General features: G+C 36.7%; 2 protein-coding genes across 8 annotated transcripts in view; one reads left to right on the top strand and one right to left on the bottom strand.

Annotated features, from left to right (window-relative positions):
- Positions 1 to 21,144, bottom strand: part of BBS9 (Bardet-Biedl syndrome 9) — a 308,372-nt gene extending 287,228 nt beyond the window's left edge. For 3 of the 5 annotated variants that reach the window (XM_062569543.1, XM_062569542.1, XM_062569545.1), the window contains exons 1-5: positions 20,932 to 21,144; positions 20,063 to 20,177; positions 17,928 to 18,078; positions 16,481 to 16,545; positions 13,664 to 13,777 (exon numbers count right to left, since the gene is read on the bottom strand). In XM_062569543.1, coding sequence (XP_062425527.1) covers positions 13,664 to 13,777; positions 16,481 to 16,545; positions 17,928 to 18,078; positions 20,063 to 20,168 — 436 coding nt within the window. In that variant the 5' untranslated portion in view covers positions 20,169 to 20,177; positions 20,932 to 21,144. Of the gene's footprint in view, positions 1 to 8,444; positions 8,532 to 13,663; positions 13,778 to 16,480; positions 16,546 to 17,927; positions 18,079 to 19,688; positions 19,795 to 20,062; positions 20,178 to 20,931 lie in introns of those variants that run through there. The other 2 variants (XM_062569544.1, XM_062569546.1) reach the window with 2 other exon arrangements.
- A 397-nt stretch (positions 21,145 to 21,541) lies between these two features.
- Positions 21,542 to 23,604, top strand: part of NT5C3A (5'-nucleotidase, cytosolic IIIA) — a 28,406-nt gene continuing 26,343 nt past the window's right edge. Inside the window, exon 1 of one of the 3 annotated variants that reach the window (XM_062569541.1) lies at positions 21,542 to 21,767. In XM_062569541.1, the coding sequence (XP_062425525.1) occupies positions 21,656 to 21,767 (112 nt within the window). In that variant the 5' untranslated portion in view covers positions 21,542 to 21,655. Of the gene's footprint in view, positions 21,794 to 23,604 lie in introns of all 3 variants that reach the window. The other 2 variants (XM_062569535.1, XM_062569537.1) reach the window with 2 other exon arrangements.

Here is a 23,604-nt window from a genome sequence, read left to right as displayed (position 1 = left end):
AGATAACATTTTTAGATGAAAATCACGAATAAGTAGTAGACTTTTCATTGAGTTCAATTAAAGTTGAAATATAGACCTTATTTTGCAAAATTTTAAGCACTTTCAAAAATTTCAGTAGGATCTTAAATCAATATCATATGTTAAATCTGTCTTCAGAATTCTAAGACAGATATTTGTACACATACAATCAAACAGGACAACACTGATGAAACCCAGTAAAAATCTCCATCTTTTCTTCTATTTCTCCATGTTTATTGTCCCTTCAGATAGGTAACTTGAAGACTCCTAAGCACCCTTTGATTTTTTACTAATTGATTTTGATAGAGATTTGTTGAAAATACTTTCTGAAGAGTGCTATCCCCAGTAAATGAAGTCATATCAAAAAAAACTAAAAATACTTTTATAACGAAGTCTAACAGTCTGAAGCTCATAATGCAAAACTGGGGGTTTGTTCATTTATTTTACGGTAGCTTAGTTTGAATTCCTATACCTCTTCAACATGTTTCAAATGTCTGGTTAAAATTATAAACACAAACAGCTTGACTGAATATCCACAAAAAACTGTCAGTAAAATACAGCTACTTTTAACATCTAGACCATTTGTCTATACACACTCTAGGCCTGTAACAACCAACAGACAGAAAGGACTAACTCTTACTTTGTAGTCAAATGACTAAGTGAATTACATCTCTAGCAGAAAAAATCACCATCATTACCACTTTCTTTTTTGGCAATCTAAGAAAAAACATCATGGATTTAACAAGCAGGAACAATTTGTTATCTTGTATTCTAAAACTGTGAGAAGCACACTGCAAACAGTCACATGCTCTTATTACTTTGCCACTAATATTGTAAAATATTATTTTCACAGTCATTTTTGGCCAGTAAGTTAATTTTGACAGGTAAGCAACATGACACACCTTTTCATTACAATCAATTGTCATGTTAATGGGCAGTTGAATACATTTTATTTCTGTATGGCTAAATTTTCATGTTGGATTTGTAAAGCTGCTGCAATGCTTCCTTGTCCTGCTTACTCATTATAGACACTAAGTAAGTTTCTGCGGATTATTCATATTTGTTTCTATTCATTAAACCACACTAACAATTAGACTCAATAATGTTATAAAAATGTCAGAATTGAAAGGTTTCAGCATTACTGCTCTCAGTTATGGATTTTCTCATCCAATCTGACCTTACACAAGCAGCAATAGAACAGGCAGAGAAGCAAAGCACTGCATGCTGAAGTTATAGAATAACTCTAAAAAACAATTTTTGAATCCAATAGCTTAAAAAAATCTCTTTTATGTCTGCTAATATGCTCTGGGAGTTATTTAAACCCCTCTGAATTTTAAAATTTCCCCTAAAAATTTAAAACTTTGCTACCTGAAATGGCAGCAGTGCATACACCAGCCTTTGAATCTTCCATGGGCAGAGGTTCCACTGCTTGGCAAGAACGATGATTTATGTACGTTCAAGTCTCACTGAACATAACTTGCCTTAAGATTCAGGGAAAATATGGCAGTCCTAAATAAAACAATTACATACAAAGTCCACTAACAATTTTCATTCTTTCAGCTTCTTGAATTTCTAGTAACTTGGAGATGTGCTTTAAAATCTTGCTATTCTGCATTAAGAACAGCTATCCAAATTTCCTATCAAACATAAATCTAACTTTCAACAAGGTCTAAAACAAGTTGTTACTATAATGAGGCACACTGCATGATCAGCACCAACTGGACAGTACAAAATTACAGTTCTCCCCATGAATATGACAGAATTACCTTATCATGTTTTCATTGATTTTTAATTCCTCTTGCTGTATTCTTTCTCTATTTACATTTTTTTCTGTGCTTTGAAATTACTACCTAAAATCTCCAAGTAAAGAAAATCTCTCTTGAATGACCTAGCAGAGTGATTTCCAATAGATTTGTTGGTATAAATCGTTCCTGATGCCTCAGAAGACTTTTACAATAAAATTAGTGGAAAGCATCATAGCCTATACAAGATATGTTTCACATCTTTTGGAAGAGCAACACAACTAACTAAAGTTTGGTGACCTTTCAAATTAACTTATATAACTTAGGGAGATCTTTTTTTAATAGGAATACTCACAGAAGCATACTAGAAAAATAAACAAAAGCTATGTACAGGCATTTCAGAGAGTCTTTAAGAAGATGAAAAAGATTGAACAGTTAAAAAATAGAACTGCACTTTTCTGCAGAAGAAGAATTATAGGGTAACTAATGAATCTGATGTAAACCAATGTATCCACATGAAATGCTGGAATGGTTAATAAGAAAGTACATATGTAAATAATTAAGCTGTACATAGAAGGTTGAAGTAACAGAAAATTCATCACGTCCAACTATGTATTAGACAGGGTAATAATATATGCTGTATTTCTAAACTTTAGAGTCAACATCTCTAAACTTAAGAAAAACATCTGATATGATCTCAGACAATTGTCTCACAGGAAAACAGAGAATGGCAGGCACTAGCACTAAGAAGAAGAATCTAGGGATTAGAGTAGGATGATGAATTAAATATGAGTCAAAAATATGTCACCAAAAAGACAAATGTAAGATTTGGTTATTATTAATATACATGTGCTATTAAAAACATGTGAGGTAATTATTGTTCTGCTTGGCACTGGTTGATTCTTGGCAGGAATACTGCAGAAGCCATAGCCCCACATACAAGATACAAAACTCTTTATACTATCAATGCACAATGACTGCACACATTTGGGTACCATATTTTAACAAAAGAAATAAGAAAAAGCATAGTTCAAAATCCATAAAATATTTGAAAAAAAAAAGAAAACAACTAAAAATTATATAGTTTTCCACTTACATACGTAACTGTTCCCAATGTTGTTTATTTCTGTAGTTAGTTTTATTCTAATTATTATGCCCTGTCTATATGAAGTACCGAATAAGTGATAAACTTAACAATTGGTAACAGAAGCAACATTCTGGCATACTGAACTCAATGGGAGTTTTTAATTCAGTAAGATTTTTCTCTTCACTTTTGAAAGAAAAGTTGAAAAAGTAAAAAGGAACCAGCTGGTAAGAGAGTCAGAGAGCTTTTTCCTTGATTATTTTTCCTTTCATACATTCAGTTCAGAGAAGAGGTTCTAACACCACTATCTGAAAACATACTAATTGGCTTCCAAAGTTGCATTATGTGAGAAAGCCGTTAAAAAGTAGTGATTAGTAGATTTATTTCTTGAACAAAACTCTCAAAGAATAAGCCTTTCAAATAATCTTTCTTTATCCAGAATCATTTTAACAGAAAGGTAATAGTTAAACACTCTGTTCCTTAAGAGAACTGCTAATAAATCAAAGTCTGAATTTATATTGCTGCTGTATTTAAACATAGTCATAAGAATCATTTAACCTTGCAGCATAAAACTCAGCTGATAATTTTTTTCTGACTAACACCTAATAAAATTCATTCTTGCAGAATTGTGGAAAAGTTAAGCACAGTCTGCCCTTCTTATAAGGTTTCCTGTTACAAGGTTGCATGGTTTACACATATGTTGTATTTTATTATTAAAAAAATTCCTCCTTATAGCACCCTCTTTGTTGTAAAACTCAAACATACTTTGCCTCTAGGCCACTGCTATAATAAAAGTAAAACAAATTCAAGGCTTTTTGTTCAGAAAAGATAGGTTCAAGGTATTTTCACACTTTATTTTTTTGCTTGTAACTTTTTCATGTCCAAGTTGCATTTCTTCTTTTTTTTCCCCTTTGCTATTGTTTTATTATTTCCTTTTACTTGTACAGTATTCATTGAAAATCTTCAAACAAATTTGACCAGTCTGGAAGCCAATTTCCATTATTAAGCTTTCCAATTAAAAACAAAATTCTAAATCCTGTACATGACTAAGGAAGATCCAATTCTAATAATTTACAAACTCACTTGAAGAGGCTATATAGGATGAATTCACAATGAACCAGAATGAATTCACTGATTATTGAACTCTAATAAGCAATATATTTTTTGAAATCACACAAAACAATAATACTTTTCAAATGAAAATAAAGTTGTATTACGCATGAACTAACACCATTCAAAAAGAACCCACCCACCAGTAAAGAAAGTCAGATTATTAAGCTGTGCTTTCCTTCTCTGCTGCCAGATCAAATCAGCATTCTATTTTATTGAAGGGTAACCCAACAGTTTGTGCATCTCACTGTTAAACTACCAATATACTGTTTCTTCAGTTCTTGAGTGGAAGGCAACGTCCATCTTTTAACAATATAATTCGAAAAAGAAACCCATAAGTGTTGAGGATGTCCATATAACCAGCTCAATACAACACTTATCCCCCAGAGAACAATCATATAACTCAACTCTCACCTGGGAAATGTCATCGTCCCATTAGAGCACATGAACATTAACACATTTCATGAGCACTTCAGATAATAGCTCAGGAATCCTACACTTCATGCATCTTCAGAGCATGGAATTTTAGTATTCACTCCTTATACTCTGTTGTTTTTTTCATATATTAACTACTATCCTGCCTAACATTCAGTCCAACACACAACTGATCTCATGAATTTTTTAATTTTTTCTATAAGCCCAAATAAACTGTAAGTAATTGAGCATGCTGCTTTAGGGTTTTTTTTTTTTTTTTTTTTTTTAAACACTTCTCCATTCTTTATGTAATTTCAGTAGAAACCTATTGTATACACTTCTCTTACAAGTAAGTCACACCTCTGACCCAAGGAACATAGAGCAAAGAACGAAATGGCAGCCTGATCTGCAAACTTTTTCAAAAGAGCAGTAAGGGCACTTGAATTCTTTAACTGCATAAGAGCATAATCCTACTATTTTATAAGTAGAAAGAAGAGGCTCCACAATCAGGAAATCTCTCTTTTCAACAAGAGCAAGGAAAAAGTAGTGTCCTGACTCTTTCTCAAGATGTGGAGGAATTTAGTTTAACATTTATAAGCTGGTTGAATTGTAAGCCCTCCAACAGCAACTGGAAGTGTAGGTGTAAGAGCGATTTGCCAAGTCACAATGTAACTCATCTCAGATATCTCCAAGAGTACGGCAACACATTCCCACTGTTACGTCTAAATATCTTCACTGCGAACAAGACAAAAAGTCGAAGCACAGTAGAGAGTTTATTTCCAGATATTGTAGACACACTATCAAGACATCTACAATGCTGGTTGTCTAAGTATCACATTAAAAAAAACTCTGTAATTATAATTCTCTGTAACTCTGTAACTCTAATTATAAAAAAGTAATGATTTTATTTTTTGCCTTGTGTTAAAAATGAGTTTCACTTAAAGCCAATTCCATGCAACTCTTTTACCAATACGCAAAATCACCACATTCCTATTTAGAATTATCGAACTGATCACCCCTCCGTAAAAAACTTCAGTATTACCCCACGAGGATAGTTCACTGCTATTATTATATATAATTAAAGTCAACACTTGTAAATCAATTTACCAATGCTTCTGCACAGTTAGAATAGCTTCATTTTGGCATTAATTTAATTAAAAGGACTAGAACTAAGAAATACAAATTTTACCATGGAGAACACAACCTACGTGATACTGGCAGAACTGTAAACAAAAATCTATTTAAGGAGAAGAATGGAACAAAAATATTATCACAATGATATCAACCATGTTATAAAATAACTCAAAATCCATCACTATACACTCACTAATATCTAATCATCAGTAGAAAATAATTTCTTCTTACTGTCTTCCAATATTGTTTTCAATTTAATTAAGATCAAACAACGTGTAAAATATTGGTTAAGAACTGACTATCTTTAGACGAATATCAGACTTTTGCCTTCATTAAGTACTGGAGATATGCTGCTAAATAAAGAAGAAAGAAAAAGAATTCCCAACTAAAACTGTACGGGAACCAATTCACTTGCTTCATTTCATTCCATTCTTTTCAAAGAGCTGCAAAATTGAGATGGTTATCAGAACCTTCTGGCACAAACACATGAAGAATTTTTCCATCCTTTTAGTATGAATATTTCTATGCTTTCAGGTAAAACATCTAAAGACTTTCAGTTAGCCAAATGAAATTCCAACACCTAGAGATTGCCAGCTGAATACAACATTTTAAACTTATTTACTTGTCCTTAAAAATCTTGGCACTTTATAGAAGACACATTGGAGGCATACTGTTCAGCATATGGGTTCTACACTACTTAGTCTCACATTGCTTCTGGTAAACACTGTTTTACAAATAGTGTGAGTACAGCTACACCACGTAGCAACCACAAAAGTATAAGAACATCCTTGGTCACGTCAGGGAAACTGTCAGCTCAGATATGTGACAGCTTTGCATTTAGGTGACCAAAGATTTTGTACATGCTAAGGATACTCAACAACCTTCACATTTCCCTCCAAACAAAAATATAAACTACATAAAATACACCCCTACTATTTCAAACTGTGATCAGGTCCTGTAACATAATCTTACCAAATAAATTGACTTTTTATATCTTACAAGGACCCAGAATGACGCACTACAGATATGATATAGAAACCACTTTCCAAGATGTTGTAAGCCATCAGCAAACACCATTTTTCATATAATGAAAGTTGAACTGTTAACACAGCAATTTGTGGTACCATAATTGCAGGATGACCTAATAATTTTATGTAAGGTCACATTATATTATGTGATTAAATAAGTTATATAAAATAGGATTTTTGTATGCTAGAATCCTCACAATCAAAAATGTATGCTACTTTTCCACTTCAGTTTTCTTGAAATAATTAAATAAAAAGAAAAAATAAAGCTTACAGTAGAGTTACCTGAAGGTCTTGAAATTAGTTTTACATTTCAAGTAAAAAATGAAGACAGTGTATAATCTGTTTATTACTTAAGGGCTGTGACATCTTGTGACTAGGTTAAGACTTCACTTCATCAAAAACCAGCATTCCGTACTCCTAACTTTCATGATTTTATCATAAATCATCCTTTCTAAAAAGACTCAGATGCTAGAACCATGGCATTGCAACAGAAACTCAGTTTAAGGCTCTGAACTCATGAAGAAAAATTCAGAAACAGGGAAATCGACATGCACAGATAGTCTATGTAACAAAAGCAATAAAACTAAAAAAAAGTTTGTAATTTACAATAATACTTAAGAATCTAAACTCAATTTTTGAAAGTCTGAGCTAATGATACACATTTCCTTTTTAACATAAAATGATTAGTTATTATCCAGTCTCAGCTGATAGTTTGTTTTCATTTTAGCAATGTTCAATAAAGAACAAACATAAATTTGAAGCAGCAAACAAGCACCAAGTTCTATATTAAAAGCCTTCTCTTCGTTAGAGTTTTTAAAATTTTAACTCATAACTTTTCACTATGCCTACATTGTGCTTAGTTTCTGTTTTAGCCTTTTTAGTTTTCTTCCATTTACATTTTTAACCCTTTTCTAATTTTATTAGCTTTGTTTAGAAGCCTAGTTAAACAAGCTAAATGTATATAGATTTTCCTGTCTCTTTCTCACATTTCTTAACACTTTTGCAGAAACTGGAACACAAACTCCTTTTGCCTTTTTGCCAAAACCATGGAACCCGCAGAAAACATTTTGTTTTAATCAATATAATACTTTTTACGATACAGATTTTCAGCAAGTGTTCTTGCATTTTCTACACCTCAGTGAGTCTTGCAGTAAATGCACCTGTAGAATCAGTTCAAGTACTAGAACTTTCAAGATGCAGCCTACTGACTAATAAATGTAATAAGAGGACCATCTAGCGGTGACTCAACCACATTCCACACAGTGCTATTTCAGTAACAAATGCACAACATTATTCTATGCAACTCTGTCGGATAATTCTGTTTTCTCAGTCTTCAGCAGTTTTTTATTCTACAGCTTTTTAATAGCTTTTCTAGTTTAGATTTAGGCCTTGTATGATAAGATGCAATAAATGCATTTGTTATTGTCTTCATCTGCTCCTGTTATCAGATAAGCCATTTTTTATATATGTAAAAGTTGTTCACAGCAGTAAATTTTGTTACTTTGAAGATGCTAGCAGGAATGAAGCTGCTTTTGAATAAGTGAGTAGGATTTTATTTACCTCAAAATTCTGAAGAGAGCTTCAAAAGAAAGATCTATAATGCCATTTCTTTTAATTCATATAGGAAACTAAAATAACCAGTAGAAAAACAAGAGCTATACTCAGTACATTTTACATCTTCATCTCATCTAAGCAGATCAACAGACCAAGTTATAATATAACATAACAAGGGAAGAGTAGACTGCCACAAATTAGCAGGGACAGTAGAATCAAAACTTCTACTGTAAGCTGACTGAGAACCTGATGATTCCTTTCTAAGCACCAAATGAATTGTTATTTTCTTAATGTCTGAAGCATGTCATGCAGACTGGCCTTTCTTAGCTAGCACTTTTGACAAGCATCATCTTTTCCTACCTGATTAAATAGAGAAAAGACTCTAGACTTCATACGATGTAAGCCTTCAATATTGTCAACTCAAGGAGCAGTAATTTGTGCTTCTGAAATACCTGAAAACCATACAGAAACTATCATATACAGAAAACAGGGAAATTTGCCATAGAATATAACAGTAGCAGCACATTCCTGCAGAAGCTGTAGCACTGCAGCATAGAAGCCAAAAACGTTGACTTTGTGATTTAAATTAAGAACCTTATGACTAGCATTTTCAGCACTATACCACCACTGTATTTATCAGACAAGAAGCTTGAGGATGCAGGACCATCACTACCTATCCGGAGGAAAAAAACAAGTCCTTCAGAAGCATTTCATGAAGAAGCTTGCTCCCCCAACTTACTCAGACGAAGATTCAAAAGACTAATCTTTCAAATAGAAAGTTCATATTTCACTTTTTTTTGGGGGGGGGGGAGGGGGAAGGTCAGGGGGAAGGGGAACAGAAAGGGAAAGGGAAGGACCTTGGGAAGGAGGGGGAAGACAGAGTCAGACAGAGATCTGGCACTACTGAAATGGACTTATTTTAATTCACATCTGCCAATCAAGTTATCTGTTATACATTTTTAATATTATGGAATAGCTGACTAAGTTACTAGAGAAACATCGTGAACATCTTAAGATATAAGGCATAATTTAATTAAAATTTGTAAGCAGATGGTAAATTATAGGACTTCAGTTATTTTATTAAAGAAATAATATAGGACATTCTGGCCTAGACACGAATATTTATATTATTACAGTACCTCAACTCATGAAAAATAGCACTTCATGAACAGCTTAACTTCAATGAGATTATCTATACAAATAACTGACAGATTTATGACCCAGGTCCTCAAAAATTACTGTTTGTGCAGCGAGGGACTACCCAGAACCATCAAATTGAGCCCATGGCTAAAACTATATAGAAGATACAGGACCATAATAGTTCTGCTATTTCATACGAAACAAACAAGCATATTACAATGTGGATGCAATCTGGTTTTATATCCAACCGAAGAAACAGTGACATCAGCATAATTCAGGATGCACTAGGAAAGACCTCTTACTGGATCCTACAGACACCTGTACCTACAGGTGAAACAGAGCAAGTAGTGAGTTGCAGGATCTTAACTATAGTGAAGTTCCAGGCAGGACTTCAGGATCTATCTGCCTTTGCACCTCCTTCCTGAAAGGAAACATGAAGCGATGCAAAAAGAATTCTGCTGTAACATGTAACACATATCCCCTAAAGATATTCAATTCTAAATGCTTGCACATTTCAAACAATTGCAGAGACATTCTTCCTCAGCTGGTATATTAAGAGAAGCTGTAAAAAAATACTCCTACCTAAGCAAGCAGAATATGAAGAAGGGGGACTTGTAGGCATGGGGAAAGGTATATGTTTAAATAGCTGAAGGAGACCTAGTGAGGTTTCATAACCAAACTGAACCATAAAGCAGTAATAGAGCATGTGATTTTAATAGCAATGCTACTTAACTTCTGAAAAGCTCTGATAGGACTATAGGTCAACCAATACTTAAAGGAAGAATTGCCAGCAGTTTCTCCTTATAAGTGAGCTTCCTAAAGATAGTAAGATGTTTTGTAAATTTGAGAGGTAGACTCCATTGCAACATGATCTAAACCAAACTTTTAAACTTTAAGCATTTTAGAAAAGTGTCAAGAGAACTAAAAGCATGATCTGAAAAAATTTCTCTGCCTCTTCAGTCTTTGTTAAGATCTAAAGGGGACTAAAGGATTTCCAGCAATTCAGAAACTAAATTCTGAAACTGAAAATTGGACTGAAGCTAAGTTCTTTTCCGTATCTTGATGCCCAGTTATAGAACTGTCCTACGATTTCCACAGCAGTCATCCAGTTCTGTTCCAACTCTACGCACCTCTCACACACAGTCCTACCCACCACATCTTGTACTGGGGAAGCTTCTTGAGGAATGCCGAGAATGCTCCAACTCTTCCCCAAAAGCATGCTCTAAACAGGTGTTAGCTGCCAAGAAGAGACAAGCCTCAGCTGCCTTCTCTGCTGTTCAGCCATATTTATTCAAAGGAAGTAGGAAAATTTTGATCTGCTTATTCATTTGAAAAATGTACCCACCTACCACACAGGCTAGAAGAGATTTGCTAGCTCTCACATGGAAAATATAAGTTATGCATTGACTTCACAAGATTTTTCAGACTTCACTACGCATCCTTACAGCATCACGAGACTGACAGACCACACTGCATTCCAGTTCAGACCACAACAGTAGTAGCCCACTAGACAGCACAGACTGCATTTGCACATGGGTAGAAATAAAATTTTAAATGATCACAATAGAAATCAATGCCAAAAGAATATTTTATTTGAGGTGAGACCAAACAGTAGCAAATTGATTATTTTCTTCAGTTTCCATGAAATTGACAGCAAGCTGTACAGAAGTAGTAAACAAAAGTGGGGGGGGGGGACGGGGGGGGGGGGATTAACAAGAACCCAAAGAACCGTCAGTCCCCAGAAAGGACAAAAAGAACCTCAGTGTCACAAGAACTAGTACAAACCAGTGCACATTAATTCAACTCCATTTTTCTTTCTTTTAGCAGTTTCAAATGGCATGGTTGGGTAGGATGAGCTTCACTATCACTGGAGGTATAGGATTAAGGACTTTAAGAGAGAAAAGGGGAGGGGGAATAAAAATAAGAAAAGCTTCATCTTCAGCAAGAGAAATCTGACCAAGACAGAGCAACTTCATAGATCAAGTGGTCTGACAACTCCTGTAACATTCTTCTTTTCTTCCATAGATGAAAGATTATGTTCCTGGAGGATTTACATTCACTCCCCCCTCCTCCTGACACTCCTACAGCATATTTTCCTTGTACTCCTTCTGTTCGACTGCCACTCTTCTGTGTTTGCTTCAGTAGCTCTGCAAACATGACCTCTGAAGTACCTCTTTCACCTTCTCATTTTTTTCCAACGATGCTTGAGTACAGCAGTAAGGAGGATACATTAGTCACAGCAATAACAGAGAAGGAAATGGGAAATAAATGAAAAAAAGACTCACTGTTCTTTTGTTAGTCTACTTTTTCCATAGAGTGGTGTAGACTGCTATAAGTCACACTGCTGGCAAAGCAAGCTTGCTACTGCACACTTCAGCACTGCCACTATCACAAATTAACCCCTAATGGAGGTGAGGGAGACTCTTAGCAGATGCCTGGCAAAAACTCCAGAAAGGTCAAAGGAAGTCCATCAAAAAATACATGCTTATTTACAGCCTGTTGTTTGTAGCACAGAACATCTGCCAATGATATGGACAGAGATAGTGCAGGAGACCAGATCGGGACAGGCATCTATTTGTTAACATGAACAGCACTCAGTAAAATATCATTCTGCTCCACTCTGGCTAGTGTCCCATGTCCACTTTGTCTATTACTCCCATTCTTCAATGTCTGCCTTAGTAACCTATGAGGAGACACTTGAATAGAGAACTTTTACTGCAGTTTTCTCAAATTTAAGTTTTAAACGTAAAATTGCTTATTTTTAATAGAAACAGAGGTTATTTATTATGTAACACAAATCTCTGCCTTGTTTCCTGACATTCTTCTACCTCAAAACAACACTCAAGGCCACTCTTCTTCCAGAGCATAAGAAACTAATACAAACTGAAGCACAGGAAAAAAGAAACAAAAAGGGATGAAGTTTGACCTGCTGGGACAGAAATGCTACTAGAAAAATAGAAAAATTTGCAGGACTTAACAGTTGCTTTCCCTGTCCTTGCTGCTTTGTCCACCAAGGACTGGCCTTCATTTTAACTACCCAAGGTGTTGAAAAACATTTGTCTGACTTTTGAAGTAAACTTCACCCTCCATCTTCCTAACTTTCAAAGATATTTTCTTCACTATGCAGCTTAGCTTCCTCCACAGTTTCTCATAGGCATAGGTCTGGTATCAACACTGAGCTGGTGGTCAGACCACTACCCAAGATTTCCATAGTAAAAGGAACTTCTCACAAGAAGATCCAGACAGTTTATTCTGCAGAATTGCATGGTGGTACATATGTAAAGATCCCTTGTTTTTCCATTCCAGACACTAATTAGTCATAGCTCAGGATCCCTCAATACATTTATTTTTGCAGTTCCACCGTAGCAGATTAGAAGTGAGAAGATTAAATAGAGCACTTTCTAGGAAACTCAGGATCCCATTTGCTGTTAGCAGGAACGTGCCCATGCCTTATAGACTCGCCCATCAAGATACTCATGATAGCTCTGTTCACTTTCTCACTCATGAAACCTAGGAGTTGACCATTTTTCCAAGGCAGACGTGCAAAATGAGTACATGGCAGTCTCCTTAATCTGTCTGAATTTTGGTCTGCTGAATTCAAGCCCAGGTACAAGCCTGAATTTATGGTTAGGCATTGAAGGATTATTACTGGAAGACAGTCATAGAACTAATGGACTGTCAGCATACGTGCTTTGCCATATTGACTCAGAATATTGGCATTAGTCTGCCAACTGCTTAGAGACATCATTTCTGCAGATGACTACCATCCCCAAATACTATTGGCAAGACTCCACTTATGAAGAGAAGTGCTCTCCTGTGGAGCAAACCTAAATGCTTCCAGATTGGAACACAGAAAAAGCATCGACAGTTGTGTCATAGAAGTTCAGAGACTGAAATTTATTAAGCTTATTTAAAACTACAAACACATCATAAATATTATTTTCCATTGTTATGTTTTCAAACAAAAAAAAAATTTTTTAAAGCCTGCATTGTGTTTTTTAAGAATGCTCAATATTTTCAATTCAGAGAATAAGGATGTCGACTTATCTTTGTCCAGTATAAGCACATTGAGGAAAGTAAAGCAGAATAAAGCATAAAAGAACATAGTCATTTTGATACTAAAATACATTTACTTTACAAGGGAAGATCAAGGGTTTTCATAACTTTTTTCCTCTCAGGCAGTGACACATCCTTGCAAACTCATATCCTATTTTCAAAAAATACAATTGCGAGAAAAAGAAAGGAACTATCCTGAATTTAATATCCTTTGACTCATTTTAACTTCAGTGTTTTCTCTTTTAAAAAAAAAATATATGCATGAGATAGAGACCATTGTTTAGAAAGATGGTCTCCTATAGAAAACAGCATCAAAATCGAAGTTAACATTCAACTTTTCATTTAAACAACTAATGACAAAGATTACACAGGAAGGAGCTTACCTCTTACACCACCAAACGGTCCATAAGTCATATTACAAGCAGTTCGCTGAAGATTGTGTTCATACATCAGTTTAATCTGATACTGGTTCCCATGCTCCACATTTCCCAGAGTTTCTACAAAAAAAGAGGGAGGTATATATGTGTGTGTATACCCGCCCCACACATACATACATGTATATGTATATGTGCACACACACACCCCTCCAAAACAAAAAAGTAAGAGTATCAATTTACAGAGTGACCTGGAAAGCCATGGCTTACTCCTAATGACTCTGAGATATGATCGATGACATTGTTGCTTTCCCAAAGAAGTACCGAGCTACAAAAGCATCTGAAGGCCAGAACCAGAAATAAGGTCCCACTATACTAAATATTATATGAAGACATTCGCAAGATATAGAGATTATTACTTAAATATAGTTTTCCTCAGATCAAGCATACCTCAAACTAAAAAAAAATAAATATCACTCAGATCAAAAGAGCCTACTTATGAAAAGGAGAAAACTTATGATTCTCTAGTTATTCAGTGGATGTACTACATTCAGCAGGCATCTCAGCTGAAACAGTCTGTGTCTCAAATTAAGCTGTAGCTCTACCCACGTTACATTTTTAATAGCTACTGTTAGAATTCGTTTATCACTTGTCTTTACTCACTCTGAAATTCAATGCAGTGACTAAGAATACAAGGATAAGAGATATATACATACAGTAATAGATAAAATTTCTTCTGAAATATTATATTGTCTCAAAAGCACCTGCAAGAACTTCAAGTTCCTGCCCCTTTCAGAGAACTAAGAAATCCAAAGCCTTTTGAAAGAGACTGAAGTTAAGGCTCATCTTCTGATAATCAAAAGTCTTTCTTCAGCCTTTCCATGAAGAGTACTCAAAATTCTTCGTCATGTAGAATTACACTCTAGAAATCACATTAGCTAGCACAGTCAGTTTAAAAACAGTCACTGTAACAGAAAAGAGAGCCATCAACTGCTTGAGTGAATTAGTTCTACGCTAGATCCCCTCACAACTCTCAAGTATATGAAGATCACATCAACATCAATCTTCAAGTTCTCAGTACGATTTATAGCCTAGGCTAATCTTTTTAGGCAATTGCTCCAACTAAAAATCAATATAGATTTTCAGATATTACCATTAAAGCAGGCCTGATTAGGGAGAGGACTGGAATAAATATGGAGAAAAAAACTCTGGTGGTAAGTAACTACTTAAGTAGCAATACCAGATGAAAAACAGTTTATAAGGTAGTCATTCTGTGCCTAGAGTATAGCTTGAATATTGCATTACAGACAACAATCAGTCTCGAAAGACACTCTTAAATGTCCTGGAAGAGAAACAACATGGCGTATTTGTTTTACTATATATGGCAACATGTATAAAATTGGTAAAAATCTGCTTTACAAAAAATAGTGATTTTTCCTTGAAGCAGGAAGAAATAGTGATCTTGAATTCTGGAACAAGATTGTTCAAAAGCATCTGTTCAAATGATAGAGGGTTACCATTATAGTAGGGGTGCTTATGACTTATATACTATAATAACAATTATTGTTAACTATTTTACATAATATATATTATATAATATATGGTGTATTATTATAATTAAAGATTGTAAAACTTTAATTATCACCAAAATGCTTAAACGATGGAGACCAAACAGCACATTAAAACTGGAACAAATTCTAGACTGATTTATTTTTTGTGTGCTGTTAATGAAAATATCTAAAATTAACTGTTCAAAAAAAATTACATTGGTAGGCAACAGGACATAAACAAAATTAGAGAAGAATAAGTAGTATGACCCCTCAAAGACCAACTATAAGGGGAACTCCAGGCAAGATAACTGGAAGGCAATTAGAATTGGAAAAAATGTGCATTTGTAACCTACAAGACTCTCAAATAAGAAGCAAGCTGCTGCTGTAAGAAAACTATGCACTTAGAGTGAAAGCAGCCACAGTTGTCACTGCATGAAGAAGGTAAGAACTGCATAGTTAAGTCTACTGCATTCTGAAGATGTGCTTTGGGGTATGCTAGAGATAACTCAAGGCACAGAATAGGTATTTTGTAACCTTCCCCTTCACATACAGTTCAAGCGTAACATTTAGAATTTCCAAAGACAGTAAGAAGAAACAAGCTTTAAGAAAAGCCGTCGTAGTAATTTCACCTTCTTACTACTATTAACCTCCTATCTTCTGGCTTTCTACAGAATTATCTGGATTTTTGATCTCAGAAGTAATTATAAAAGCTGCTTCATTTTTAGAGAGGTGGGCATGTAGGCTGTCCTTAAACAACCATTTGTTCATGTTCCTTTGTTCATTGCACCTGTTTCTAAAATTGTAGTAGGAACCTGTTATTTACAAGTGCTTTTGTACTTGAACATTTGGATATGTACACTTAGATATAAAGACCTAACTTTCATGAACTGACACTACATATGGTAAGACTAGTTAGTAATTAATATTTGAACAATTCAGCTGCAGAGCCATCATTTCTATACATTAGACTAACACTTTCCCCAATAGTCATCTAGAGCATTGCAAAGAGCAGAACAAGACTCAGTACTGCAGCCTGCATACCATAAATCACAGTGCTTCAAGCACAGGGCAGGTCAACAGATCTCCTTTAACTATCAGGAAATATTTTGACCTAATTACTGATGTTTCCTCTTCAAACACAAGCTTGAGTGAAAAACACCACCAAAGCTATTCAAGGGGGTGACCAGCAAATCCTCTTCTATTGAATGTAATATTCAGCCTAAGCCAACTTTAGAATAACTTTAAATGGCCAGAAGGTTTGTATCTTTAAACTCACCTGAAACAGCATATACACAGAGTTTTCTGCAATGCAACACAGCTAAATGAAGTACTTCAGTACCACTGTAAAGAAGTGAAAAAAAGTTTGTTTCAGATTAGTTTGTAGTAAAGTGTAGCATACAGGATAAAATTCAAGTGACATACTGAAGTTGCTCTAAAGATTCCCAATAATTTCTTGTCATGTATGGGCCAGACCCCAAGATTTGGGGATGTTAGATTTCAGCATTCTTAATTATCTTCTTAAATTCATGTTGCAATATTTGAAGTTCATCTCAAAATTAAAACAAATCCTTAAAGAACACTTTTTCCATATTTAAGTATTAAGAGCAAGCCAACTGTTTTCCCAGTTTAGCCTGAAATTCACTCCAAACAAGGTGCTGTTAATTCCTCCAAAAACAGATATGAGGACCCTTACTCCAAACAAGTATTATTTAACAACTATATAAATTACTAACTTTTCAGTGCTAGCTGAATGGAAAATGTGAATGAATTAAGCTAAACAAAACAAACAGAAAATCAACACTACACCCACAACACTGCCAGAAACTGCTACAGAGTAAGTCACAGTACTTTGAATCCCATATTGACCTTCCTCCTCCTCCAAACTTAAGTAGTATTTCCTGCAGAGAAAAAGCTTTCATGCTATAACTACAGAAGGAAGTTTTAGATCATTCCATCAGGCATGACATTAGTATTTCTACACAGGGTGACTCCATAGGTACAAGAATCATTTCCTACAAAAAATACTTCTTTCTGGTTGGCGGACTTTAGTTTCAAAGCACAAGATTCAGAGAAGTCTTTCCCATGATTTCACAGGGGAGAATTTTTAATTAAAAGGAAAAAATAAATAAATAAAATCACCCACCCACCACTACAGAACTAGATTGTTCTATATCCAAATAAATATAAAGTCTTTTCTTTGAGTGCCTCTTCTACCTAGCCACTTATTTTCATTAAATCCCTTGAAATTAAAGATCTCCAATCCTCTGTCAAATCTAAAACAACTGGTTAACATTACATCCTCGACAGATCACAGGAGGTTATTCTGGAAGTTTTCTACATGTTGAGAAAACTTATGTTTCCTGCTCTATGCTTCTTAAAAGAAACACAAAAGTTAAAAAAATGTATCTGGAACACTTTCTTCCACCTATATATTGAGCAAAAATTCTCTCATATTGATTTGATTAAGTAGTTCAAATGCATACTATAGCACGGATATTCTGAACAGACAGTCAATCTGGAAAGTGAAATTCCTAAACTGAAATTCCTAAAAAGAAAAAAAAGAAAGACATCTAAGATGTAAGCACTTGCTAAATATTTGCCCTAAATATTTTACAGAACTGTTACAGACTACTCTTAGGGAGAAGAATTAACTTTTATTGTAAACTAGTCCACAGACCATGCTAATTAGACAGCTTTATCAGCAACACAGCATGTCGACTTACGAAACAAATTTTCCCACTTCCACCTGCAGTATAGGCTCTCGTAACTGTACTTCCAAGAGCAAGTCTTCAGCTTGGACTCCATCTCCAGGTTTCACAGGATGTGGATTAAAGATTCGGAGATATCCCATATAACTGCCCACAATAATTTTATCTACAGAAAAAAAAAAAACAAAAAACAAAAAAAGAAAACAAATGAGATTAAAAAAAAAAAATACACTAGCGCCTGTAGAATCAGGTTTGCTGCAGAAGTGCTTCAAAGAATATCCCAAAAAGATAAAATATTTACATATGATTCTATCAATGATCTGTTTTCTAGACTAATGTTAGTAACTATTTTTTTTTTCCAGCAACAGAAAATGTTAGCAAAAGATCTCATAAGGTAATTATCATGGTGACGGCACTGACCATTGCTACTATTCTATCATTACAGTCTGATGCTCACACTTTAAAAAAAAATCACATTCTGATTTTCAAGAGTACTTCAAACTTCCAGCTTCTATATCTTGGATCTGTGCAAACACATATCAAACCAGCAGGACTGTTAAATTTTAAAATTGGGATCCATGACATTTATCCAAATGCAAACTAAATCCAAACAACTATGATGTCAGGGCCAATATAACCAGGGTTATTTCGGGATCATTTTGTTAACAACAAAAAAAAATTAATGAAAAGCCTCAAAGAGCTGCTAAGATTACTTTAGAAGAGCTGATCTTCTAAAATAGTCATCAGTATGTATTTCTTCTGGATACAGGTCATCATTATTAAGGCAGATCAAAAGTCATATACTGTAAGCCTTGTCCATAAGTCAGGATGATACTTGTAGTGCAACTTAAACCAGTTTACCAGCCTCTAAAGCTTGGAATAGTTCCACAGGACCCCAGCTCAAAGGTTCAGATCAGCTGCCTACTTCCTCTCTTCTCCAGCTGCAAACTTCCACTTACAGTCCCTGGTTCAGATATTACTGCATATAGTATAAACAGATATACTAATCTTTGCCTCAATTCTGTGCTGTAACAGGTAGTCCACCAGCAGCAAATTAACAGCTGTATAACCTATATCTTTAAATACAATTTAGTTGCACAAACCTTAAAAATACCTAATAAACTTATTTAGAAGACAACCTTTTGCCTTAAGGCGGCATTTACTTTTGGTCCTGAACTCTACAAAAAAGGAGTCTAGTCTAAAAACAAAGAGAAAATATAATGTTAAGAAACAAAATACAATAGTGGGCTACTATTACACTTCCACAACACTGTGGCTGGTATAAAAGAAGGGCCTACTCTCTCATTAGGAACAGATTCTAGCCATAACTGCCTCAATCAATTTCTATCCAAAATGCGCACCAGAACAATAGGAGAGCTTGACTTTGTTCAAATCCTTCTAAAAGAGCATAGTTTAAAAAAATGGCAAAAATTAAATCATACTCAAGGACCTCTGCTGAGCAAAAAAGGAGCTCTAAGATGTAGTCTCTTAAAGAAAGATCCTAAGTATTTATTAGCTTAAAAAAATACATAAATATGTATGTGTACATACATACATATATACACATATATATATATATGAGAACTCTCCCCACGAGCAAACATCTTTAACTGTTGTAAAAACACAGTCAGAGATGCATCACTTCAATTCCATACTTCATTTTAATCTCTTAATGACTACAAAGAAGAGCAGTTTCCTCAAGTGAGGTGCAGCTTGATTTCAATGACCCCTTATTTTTGCAGCACAAAAGGAGTTTTTTTTAATATAAATACTTACCTTATTAGCCCTCACCCTCTTTTTTATTTTTTTCCCATAAATTCAATGACTTGTGATATGTGCGTTTCTTTCTATGGCTAATTTACAGTCTTTGTTTTAAATACAGCTGCCAGGAGAGAACAAAACATGAGATAAATTGCTATTGAACTTCAATAAGGGTTAAAATGTTTAGTGATCTAGAAATACAGAAAGACAAATGGCAAATGAAAATACGAGCACTCAACTTGTTTTAAGTCTAAACGACACACTAAAGAAAACAGACCTTAAATTAACCAACTAGCCTGGCTAATAAGCTGTCACCATACACTAGCTTTGTTAAAGCATCTTTGCAGCTGTGTAGCGTAAAAGTCAGCAGCTGCTATTTCTGAATTTACCTTGCCCACTGTTATCAACATCAGCAACACAAAGGCAGCCTTGATCAAATTCTTCCTTTTCTCCAAGTATGGTGGACCACCAATCTCGTGCTTTAAACAAAGACATTCTTCTTCACTGAAAGGGAAGCAAACTGTTGTTGAAACTTATAGTACTGATGGATGAGTTTATACAAGTGACTTTAACTTTTACAATGTTTACCATATTTCCACTTCTTAGCTTCACATTGCTGTAATGTGAACTCAAAAAACATTAACCAAATACCCCAGATATCTAAAATTATATACTTAAAAAAAATAAAGAACTTCCTATGATAAACACTGGCAATTATGAGGAGAAAACAAAAAAACAAACAAAAAAAACACAGTTCTTTTTAAAACTGTTACAAGTCTTCTATAACAAGCATTAAAAAGTAATAGAATTTTTCAAAATCCCAGAAATTAGACAATCCCCTCTCACTGAAAAGAATTTGGAAAAATAGATAGGTTTAAGTCTTCCACGAGAAAGCTTATTTTAGAAAAGTCAACCAAGACACAAACAGACACCATCAAGATCGCCAGCGAGTAATCGCCTTAAAGAGGCCCCGCTGACGTGACTGAGGAGCTCGGCCAGAGAGGGCACAAATCAGCTTTCCTGCTCCCTACCTGCTGTTATTTTAAGAAAGAAAGGACGAGGGGGGAAGCAAGAAGGGAAAGGCAGGCTAATCGCTTTGTGGGCAGCCTGCCAGCCACGTTACCCCAGTTCAAACCTCCCAAGTCCTCGCGCGCGCTTTCGGGGCAGCAGGGCTAACCCGAACAGCTCAGCTGAGAGGGGTGAAGAGAAAGAAAAAATAACAGAGAGAGAAGGAGAGAGGTACCCGCGGCGGGCTCACCGGCGAGGCGACGGGCTGGGAGGCGGCCGGGCGGCGGCGCCGATCAGCCGAGGCGAGCGGGCGCCGCCAGCATCTCCCAGGCGCGGCGCCGTCGCCCGGGGAAGCCCCTCGCTCCAGCTCGGGCTCGGGCGCAGCCCCGAGGAAGGGGCAGGCGGCGGGAAGGCGCTAGGGCGCTCCGAGCGGCGCAGCGGCCGCCGCCCGCGCTGTTGTCATGGCGCCGTAGCAACCGGCCGGAAGGGCGGGGCGGGGCGGGGCGGGGCGGGGCGCCCTTCCCGCTGCCACCGGGAACTGTAGTTCGGGAACTCCGGAAGCGCGAGGGACACTCGGGCGCGGTCATTTCTTCCCGGAGCGGGGAGGAGAGGCGGGAGAAATAAAGGCGTTCCTTGTGCGCCCGAGGGAAAACACCGCCTCCCCGAGCGGGCCTTTGCTCTGCGTCGCAGAATCCTTTTTAGCCCTCCTTGCCCTCGAGGGAAAGCGCCCTTCCCTCACGCTCTCCCCCCCCCCCGCGCTTCCCTTTGGGTGGTACCGCCGGCAGGCGGCGCGCACGTGACGTGCGCCGGCCGCTGGCGGGAGGGGGGCGGTGCCGTGCGGCGCGTGCGGCGCGGCCGTTGCCGGCTCGCGGCAGCGGCGCTGAGGAAACGCTTCGCCCCTTCCCTCAGCTGCGGCGGCGGCTGCGGCGTCGCCGCCCGGCAGCGGCGCCCTGGGCGCGCCCCGAGTAGCTACCATGGACAGGACCGCGGTGGCGAAGATGGGAGCGGTGGCGAGCGCCAGCGTGTGCGCCCTGGTGGGCGGCGTGGTGCTGGCCCAGTACATCTTCACCATGAAGAAGAAGACGGGCAGGAAGACCAAGATCATCGAGATGGTACGTGGTGGCGGCGGCGGCGGCGCGGAGCAGCCCCGCGGCCGCCTCTCTCAGCATGGGCGCTCCCGCCGCCCCCAAATGCCTGCTCCCCCCGCCTGCCCCGTGCACGCGGGTCCCCTCCCCTCACGCTGGTGCCCTCCAGACCTGCACCCGTAGGCCAAGCTGCCTGCTTTGGTGGTAGTGTAAAAGCCTGCTCGTGGCTTGTGGCAAATTAAAAACGCGGGGTGTGCTCAGCCCCGCGCTGATTTGAGGAGGCGACGCCTGTGCGCGGTTGCTATAAAAGGAAGATTAAGCTCTCTGTCTGCCGCCCTCGTTAAACTTGTTATTTAGAAGATCATTAGAATGTCTGCTTAAGAGGAAGTGGTTGCTAAAAGCTATTAGACAACATGCTGTTGCCTTTCACACTGAAATTTTTCGAATTTGAGTTTATAATTTGGACACCGCTGTACTAAGGAACTAAACCGAAATCACCAGGTCACTTCATGTTAGCCAATGAATATTTTGCGATATCCTCTACAAAAACTTATAAAGTTTTTTTGTTTTGTTTTGTTTTTTACATCAAAGTGTAGATTTACTAAGAGCTACTATGGCTGCATATGCAAATAGTGGGATGTCTAGATATTCACTTGACTGTGTAATTCAACAGTTGCCAGTGGAAGTTATACAATGTAATTTATGATAGCGCAATTCTTCTCTGAATCTACGTTGTGTATTTTCTGTAAGAGTTATCCTACTACCTGCTAGAAAAAAATACGCTATTCCAAGTTACCAATCCCTTCATTCAGTAATTTGAGGGAGTTGTTCTGCTTCTTTGTTTCTGTATCCTCTCTTATTGGCAACCACTTGGGGAAGAGCAGAAACTTTGGATTGCCACTTACGGTAGGTTTCAGATCTGTTTCTAAACAGTGCTCTGAACTATGATTTTTTAAAACTGATTTGAAAATCTATAGTGGCATAATACTGGTGAACTAGAAATTACTCTTTTTCTTTTTGTAGGTCTAGTACTGATAGTACATTGTATTTTAAAGTTATGTGCACAATAAAATGTGGAGACTTAAAATCTTGAACATACAAACACACAACAGGCAGCTATAATAGTTTCACTGACTTATGTTCTCAGTAACCCAATTAAGCTATAATTCAGAAAACGCCAAATAATTGCTAAGGATGTATTTGTAGTTAACTTTCTTTACAGTATTTAGATGATGTCTTGGCTAGAGAGGTTTAACTTCAACTCTTTATCTTTGTGGCAGAGGTTTTGCTTTTAATAGGAAAAAGGTTTGTCATGTCAATGATTAATTTACCAGAAAAATTTATCCCTTCAGCATGTTCAGATAACATGGCTCTGAAAATGTTATCAGACACAGATCTAAATAGATAATTCTAAATAGATACTTCTGAAAATTCTTTTAGGATCAGAGCTCTTTTCAACTTCAAATTCCAAGGGAAAAACAAAGCTTGTTCAAAGCACGTCTGCTTGCTTACATTTAAATATTTTACCAAATACAACACACTGATACTGTTTACCCATTCAGAGAGTTAATCGTTTCAATGGATTAATTAGAGTTGGCAGCTTCCTCAACTAACAAACTTTTCATCAGCTGCAAGTCTTTTTTTTTTCTCCTCAAGCAGTATTTTCAATGAACCTATGTAATCAGACTGTGAAATTTCTCTTACTTCAGAAGAAGTGGAATAGTTATGTGAACTTCATACTAAGAATTTTAGTTTGTCAAACCCTGGAGAGAATGTGTTTAAGTGCTTGTTTTAGTTAAAAATGCTGCATTCTGTGGAACTTCCTGAAGCAGTTTTTT

The sequence above is a fragment of the Rhea pennata genome, chromosome 2, assembly GCF_028389875.1.
Source record: "Rhea pennata isolate bPtePen1 chromosome 2, bPtePen1.pri, whole genome shotgun sequence".
NCBI lineage: Eukaryota > Metazoa > Chordata > Aves > Rheiformes > Rheidae > Rhea > Rhea pennata.
The sequence above is the reverse complement of the archived record's forward strand: the minus strand, read 5'-3'. Positions and strand labels throughout refer to the sequence as shown.